At 36.3% G+C, this 6,835-nt stretch overlaps 1 protein-coding gene across 1 annotated transcript; it reads left to right on the top strand.

The window, feature by feature from the left end:
* The first annotated feature begins 310 nt into the window (after positions 1-310).
* LOC115965024 (protein NRT1/ PTR FAMILY 3.1-like) lies at positions 311-6,366 on the top strand. The gene is made up of 4 exons (XM_031084236.1): positions 311-413; positions 3,057-3,274; positions 4,481-5,040; positions 5,424-6,366. Exons 1-4 carry the CDS (start codon positions 311-313, stop codon positions 6,364-6,366), a joined length of 1,824 nt encoding a protein of 607 aa, XP_030940096.1.
* The last annotated feature ends 469 nt before the right edge of the window (positions 6,367-6,835 follow it).

Genomic DNA, 6,835 nt, shown 5'->3' with positions numbered 1-6,835 from the left:
TTTTTGTTTGATGTAAACAAGATTCGAATTTACATTAAAAAATTTGAGTTATCTGAAACCCTCTCTTTCTCTCTCTATCTCGGACGTGCAGAAGTCATACAAAAAATTTCAATGATTCCATTGTAATAATGATATAACACATTACACCCATGGAAGATCATTTGTGGTTCCCACCTATCTTATAGTTTGCCTCTGCACTCTTCTTGGTCCGAAAATCCAAATGTCAACCATATGTATGAGTCCTCTTATTAGAACTTGGCTTTGCATGCGAAAGTGAAAACCACAGATGGAGCACTTGGACAGAGAAAACATGGCCAATGTTGAGAAGCAGGAGAACATAGAGGCTGAAAGTTTAATCAAAAGGAAGAAGAAGAAGAAGCTTGGAGGAATCAAAACAATGCCATTTATCCTTGGTATGTTCACATCCAATATTTTTTTGTTTTTACTTTTTAGTCACACTACTTTCTTTGCCAACTGTTGTTTTTGGCTGGGGTTGACATCTTCAAGGATCTCTCAGCTAGTGAGATATCCGATCATAGCTTCTTGGGTTCTTCTTTTCAAGTTTAAACAATGGTTGATTAATTAATTAATTAACTTTCTTTTTCAAATAACTTAAGCTTTTGGAAATTAAAGTGGTAATTTGTTAAGTATGATTATATTTATTCTTTTCTAGCATCAGAACAGGTGATCTTAACATGATTGCTAGCAAACATTAATGTAATTACAATCACTATAAAAGGTAATGATTCTTGTAGAGCACCCCCAAAACATATTTTATACTAATTTGAGAGGTTTACCATTTGCCCTATTAGAGTCAAATAAATCTCAAGATCTACACACCATTTATCCATTGTAATTAGGCTGAATTAGTTCTTTACATTAGTGGTAACATAATTTCACTGAAGCCTCTATGCATGTAGAATTATTGAACAAACATAATAAAAAAAAAAGATTGGATCCAACTTAACAAGGGGGAAAAACAGAGTGAAGGAATATCTATTCTTCTATTCGGAAAAGACTAAAACACAATTGAAAATGGGGTTTGATTTACAAACACACACTATTTCACATATTTTTTTTCACAAATATAGATATATTCTTGCATCAATTGTAGATGTGTGTGTAAACTAGTGGATGAGTGTGAAGATTTTTTTTCTTCATTTGGAAGGGGTTTGATGGTTCTAATCTATATCTATATAAAGTTCTATGCTCTTTTTGAGCCATATCAACCTAGTGTTTCGGTCCACATCAGGTTACTTCAGTCTATTCGGTCTGCTTCTGACCATTTAGTCCAATTCAGTCTACTTTGGTCTAATTCAGTCAATTTCGTCTACTTCAGTCTATTCAGCCCACTACGGTCTAAGTCAGTCTACTTTGGTCCATTCGATCCACTTCAGTCCATTTAATCCAATTCAGTTAATTCCGTCCACTTCGGTTCAATTTGGTCCAAAAGTTCTAATTTTTTTTTTCAAGTTTTTGGGCTCAATTTTTTTTTTCTTAATTTTTGGGTTGAAAATATGAAATTTTATTCTGTTTGGGTCAAACCCGACAATTTTGGACCAAAAAAATACAAACAAAATAGGCCTTAAAAATTAGAGATATAGGCCTTAAAAAAGCAATAAAATTATAAATATTCAAAAGATTACCTTAAAATTAAAATTTCAATAATATAGGTATTATACTTATATTTGGAAAGAAGAAAAAAAATTTTACAATTCTAAACTTCAATAATAATTTTAGCTTAATGTAACACAATTACATGTGTTCCATGGAATTTGGATGTACATTTTTTTTTTAACATTCTTGGATATGTTCAAATTAGTTATCACCATCTATTGTTTTTAGATGCAAAATATATTATATGTTTCATTAAATAAAACTTTTAAAAATGGAAAATACTTTTAAATAACATGCACTATTTAACCTACAAAATTTATATTATATTCTTATAAAATAATTATATTACATTTTCTGAACTATTAAAGATAAATTCTAAAACAACTACCAAAAAGATTACAAATGAACGTAACTGTACGGGCTAGGGCCCCAGGCCCGTTGGGCCTTAGGACTAGGCCAGGCGGCCTAACATGTCACCCTGCCCTCATTAGACCTGCAACTTTGATCTGAACGCCTCGGGAGCCAATTTGGGCTCAAAATCTGGAATGGAACTACACTACCTTGGAAATTGATAGCAAGCCCCTCCCAGTCATCTTTAACCCAGTCGGGGGTGATATTGCTCGGACGCATCCCATACTCGGCTGCTCAGTAGAGCCCTCGGGAATATCTCTGCCGAGCAAGTTTTTGAAGGTGGGAATCAGTTCCAATGCCAACCACCATTCCCGATGGAACATCCCCTTAGAGATGATGGAATTGGACCACCATTCGCATTAGTGAGGGGGAGTAATCATAACACCTCCACTTATCTTAGCCTATAAATAGAAGAAGAGAATGAGGAATAGGGGTTGGCAATTCTGGAGAGAGAACACTCAAAAAAAAGAAAGAGCAATCAAGTTAAGAGAGAAAGGGAGCGACTCTATGAGGTAAAGTGAAGAGTTTGAGGAAACAGGAGCATAATTGGGTCATCGAGTATAGGACTACCCATAGTAGGAAACCCAAAGCGCACAATACAAATAGATTGTGAGTCTAAGTAGAGGTTAAGCCCAATAGTCATATCTTGAGTACTCATAGTAACAATACATACGATGGGTGTCACTTCAACAAAATAATAAATGGATATTCGAATTGTTTTTTAATGGTGATTTAATATTTGTAGTATGTTAACATCACGGTAAAAAAAAAGTTGTCAAAATATTTTTTTTCTTTCTTAAGATTAGATAGTTGAGGGAAGGGGATTTGAACCTTGGATGTGTGTCTCAGTTGAAATTACCATGAAATGCCAATTGAGCTACAAGGCTCTCGGCAAACTATCGCTTTTCTTAAAAGCTTTGTCGCACAATATACATTGACACTTACACATAAGTATGCCTAAATTCCTCATGCTATTTTTATTGGTATATTCATGAGCCAAGTATTTTCCTCCTTGTTATGTTTCCCAGCAAATGAAATATGTGACAGATTTGCGAATACTGGTTTTCATGCCAACATGATAACGTACTTGACACAAGAGCTTAACCTGCCGCTGGTAAAGGCCGCCAACACACTGACCAACTTCAATGGAGCTGCCAATTTCGCGCCATTGTTTGGTGCTTTAATTTCCGACTCCTTTGCTGGGCGGTTTTCGACCATCATGGCTGGTTCTATTATCTATGAACTGGTAAAAACAAAAATCTCATGCTTTACAGGTCTAAAGTTCACTATTTATAGTTTAAGCAGTGATTAGATTCCCTTTCATTGATAATTAACAAGGGAACCTATAATTTTTATATATATATTTGCATGATAGTTACAATAGGAGAGGAGGGATTTGAACCCTTTAGAAACATCAGAGGTGCCAACTAGTTACCTATAAGGCTCTTGGCAATGGGACCTATAAATAAACAATTTATTGATATATATAGCCAGAGAAAAGTTTTGCAGCCTAGTGTAATGGTTAGGACTATTTACTACAACAGATACAAGTTATTGCAACTGCCATACTATAACTAGTTGTTACAGTCATTTTACTGACTACCACATAATAATTGGTCAGGCACAATATTCTCAACACTGTTGTAGAGAGTGATACAAAGACCTGCATTGATGCCCTACACAATCCTAGCACATTTGATCCATGGAGAATATCAGTCTAAACTCAGACACCATAAGATTGGCAGCTCTATCCCAAAGCCTTTCCTTCAGGTGGCCTCCCGGATCATCTAACCAAGCTCCACACGCCTTAGCAGCCCGTCCCTTGACAACAACTGCTGTTTTGTCCTAGGTTCTGGCCCCCCAGCTTTTGCAAATGTAATTATGCAGGACCAAGCCCAGTTTGAGGGTGCGAATCTGTTGTAACTATATTTATTTTCTTTTCAGTAAAGATCTTACTATTGACCATTAAAAAGAAAAAAAGAAAAAAGAAAAAGCTAGTTGTTACAAACTTAGGGTTTGTTTGGGATCCGCTTATTTTGTTAGGACTGAAAACTTTTGCTGAAAGTACCGTAAATAAAGGTAAAAGTTAGCTGAAATAATACAGTGGAATCCATGAATAGTACCAAAAAGTGCAGTGAGGCCCATAAATAATAGCAAAAACAAGTTAAATAGTAAAATAAGCTGGTTTTTTAATTTGAAGCCAAACACACACTTACAGTCAATTTAGCTCTCAAATGTCTAGGTCCTTGAGAATAATACCTTGTCAATAAGCACTGCTTAAAAATTCCCAACTATCATCACGAGCGCTTATAAACACGCATCACCTACATTTGTACATTTTAAAAATTTCAACAGAAATCTTTATTTTTTTATGAACATATTTTTGGCTAGTGAAAATTTAGAATGTTGATTAATTTCTCATTCCTTAGTACACATTTTATTTCATCGGCAGGGATTGATTAGCCTCACCATATCAGCAGTACAGCCAAGGTTCCACCCTCCAAAATGCCCAACTCAAGAGAATTGCAAGGAAGCCTCAACCTTGCAGATTTGGGTCCTCTACATCTGTCTGCTTCTTACATCTCTTGGCTCAGGTTGCATTAGGCCTTGTGTTGTTACCTTTGCTGCAGACCAAATTGACATGACCAAATCAGGTGTAGCAGCTCGAAGTTGGAATTTGTTTAATTGGTACTACTTTAGCATGGGAATGGCAACACTAGCTGCCCTAACTTTAGTGGTTTACATCCAAGATAATGTAGGTTGGGGCTGGGGTCTTGCAATTCCAACCACAGCCATGGCCTTGTCAATTTTAGCCTTTTTGGTGGGTTCACCTCATTACAATAGAATCAAACCTGAGGGTAGTCCCTTGGTTAGATTGGCCCAAGTAATTGTTGCAGCTGTGAGGAAGAGGAAAGAAGTAGTACGAGCAGACCCAGCTCTCTTGTATGAAAATAGAGAGCTCGATGCTGCTATTTCTTTGAATGAAAGGCTTTTACACACAAATCAATTCAAGTAAGCAATTTTAAACATTCTAAAGTATAATGTCAAATGTCATTGCAGATGCTATGCAATAAGCATGTGTTGGTCGAAACTTCATCTGATAGTGACTACTCTTATTCAAATAAGCTTCTTTGAGAAGCCTAAAAAGTAAAAAGACCCAGTGAGTGTCATTCATTAAAAAAGAAAAAAGCATATATAATTTGGGCATATGTGCTTCATGAAATTGTTTGTTACCCGGAGACAGTCTGAACTTAGGACTATCTGCTTTGTTATCATGATAAATTACTAATTGTCCCCAAAGCTCAAACTATAAGGAAAGAATGAGTAATTATTTAACCATTATGGTAATACATATAAATTGAATGGTAAATCAGCTTCTCCTGTACTGATTGCAGGTGGTTTGATAAAGCTGCAATAGTAACAGGTAGCGATGCAACAGATTCGAACACACCAAATTTATGGAGGATTGCCACTGTCCATCGAGTTGAGGAATTAAAATCCATTATCCGAATGTTTCCCATATGGGCAGCTGGAATTTTAGTTTTTGCCTCATCTTCACACTCGCGAAGCTTCACCATTCAACAAGCTCGCACTATGGATCGTCACCTGTCTCACTCCTTCCAATTTCCTCCAGCCTCCTTGGCCATCTTTGGTGTCATATCTTTGCTCATTGGCCTTGTTCTGTATGAACGTCTCTTTGTACCCTTTGCTCGCCGATTCACTAGAAACCCATCGGGCATCACATACCTACAAAGAATTGGCATAGGCCTTGTGATTAACATTCTTGCAACAGTTGTTGCAGCAGTTGTTGAGATCAAGAGAAAAGCAGTGGCTGCTGAACACAACTTATTGGACGATCCAAAAGCAATTATCCCTATAAGTGTTTTTTGGTTGGCACCTCAGTTCAGCCTACATGGGACAGCTGAAGTTTTCGCGTTTGTTGGGCTCTTGGAATTTCTTTATGATCAATCACCTGAAAGCATGAGAAGCACTGCTGCAGCTCTCTACTGGATTGCGATATCAGCGGGAGACTATGTAGGCACACTGATGGTATCACTAGTTCATAAGTATTCAGGCAAAAAAAGCAACTGGCTACCTGATAGGAACCTCAATAGGGGAAGATTGGAAAACTACTACTGGCTTGTTACTGCCACCCAAGCAATAAATCTCTTATATTATGTAATATGTAGTTGGCTTTATACTTATAAGACATTGGAAGAGGTTAGTGAAATTTGCGAGGAAGTTGAAGAACTAGCTGGAGATGAAATACCATCTATGATTTTAGATAGTAGGAATGGCCATGGAGAGGTGGAGCTTGGAAGAAATGAGTTAGCTTAGTATTGTTGACATGGAATGACTATACACTAGTGTACTAGTTTTTTTATTTTATTTGTTTTTTCAATTATTTGATCCTGCAGTTTAAGTGAAATAAGCAAACAAGTTTCCACTTTCATCTTAATGAAATAATCAGCATCCAGTTATAGAAAAAACTTAACAAACATTTTGATGGACCTTTTTGTTGCGAACATGTGTCATACTTTAATACTTCAGAACTGGATTTATGGGACAGTCAAACCTGAAAGTTACGCAGATGAGTCACCTATTGATCACTATCGTTGGTTTTTTTTTTTTTCCTTAAAGTTCAGAGTTGGTTTGACATGACTAATTTTTTAAGTTCAGAGTTGGTTCGACAAAATTTTCTTAAGTACTATGCAAGGAGCTGCTAATTTTCAACTTGAGAGGATCTTTGCTTCGCTATATAGGTTACTCTTGCAATATGAGATGACTTTGTTTTCATTTTTCATTT

Source organism: Quercus lobata, chromosome 10, assembly GCF_001633185.2.
Source record: "Quercus lobata isolate SW786 chromosome 10, ValleyOak3.0 Primary Assembly, whole genome shotgun sequence".
NCBI lineage: Eukaryota > Viridiplantae > Streptophyta > Magnoliopsida > Fagales > Fagaceae > Quercus > Quercus lobata.
Note: the sequence above shows the minus strand (reverse complement) of the source record. Positions and strands in the feature narration are given on the sequence as shown.

Coding starts and splice junctions, on each gene's coding strand:
- LOC115965024 (XM_031084236.1), top strand. CDS start 311: ATGGCCAATGTTGAGAAGCAGGAGAACATAGAGGCTGAAAGTTTAATC. Junction 414..3,056: donor AACAATGCCATTTATCCTTG/GTATGTTCACAT, acceptor TATGTTTCCCAG/CAAATGAAATATGTGACAGA. Junction 3,275..4,480: donor GTTCTATTATCTATGAACTG/GTAAAAACAAAA, acceptor TTTCATCGGCAG/GGATTGATTAGCCTCACCAT.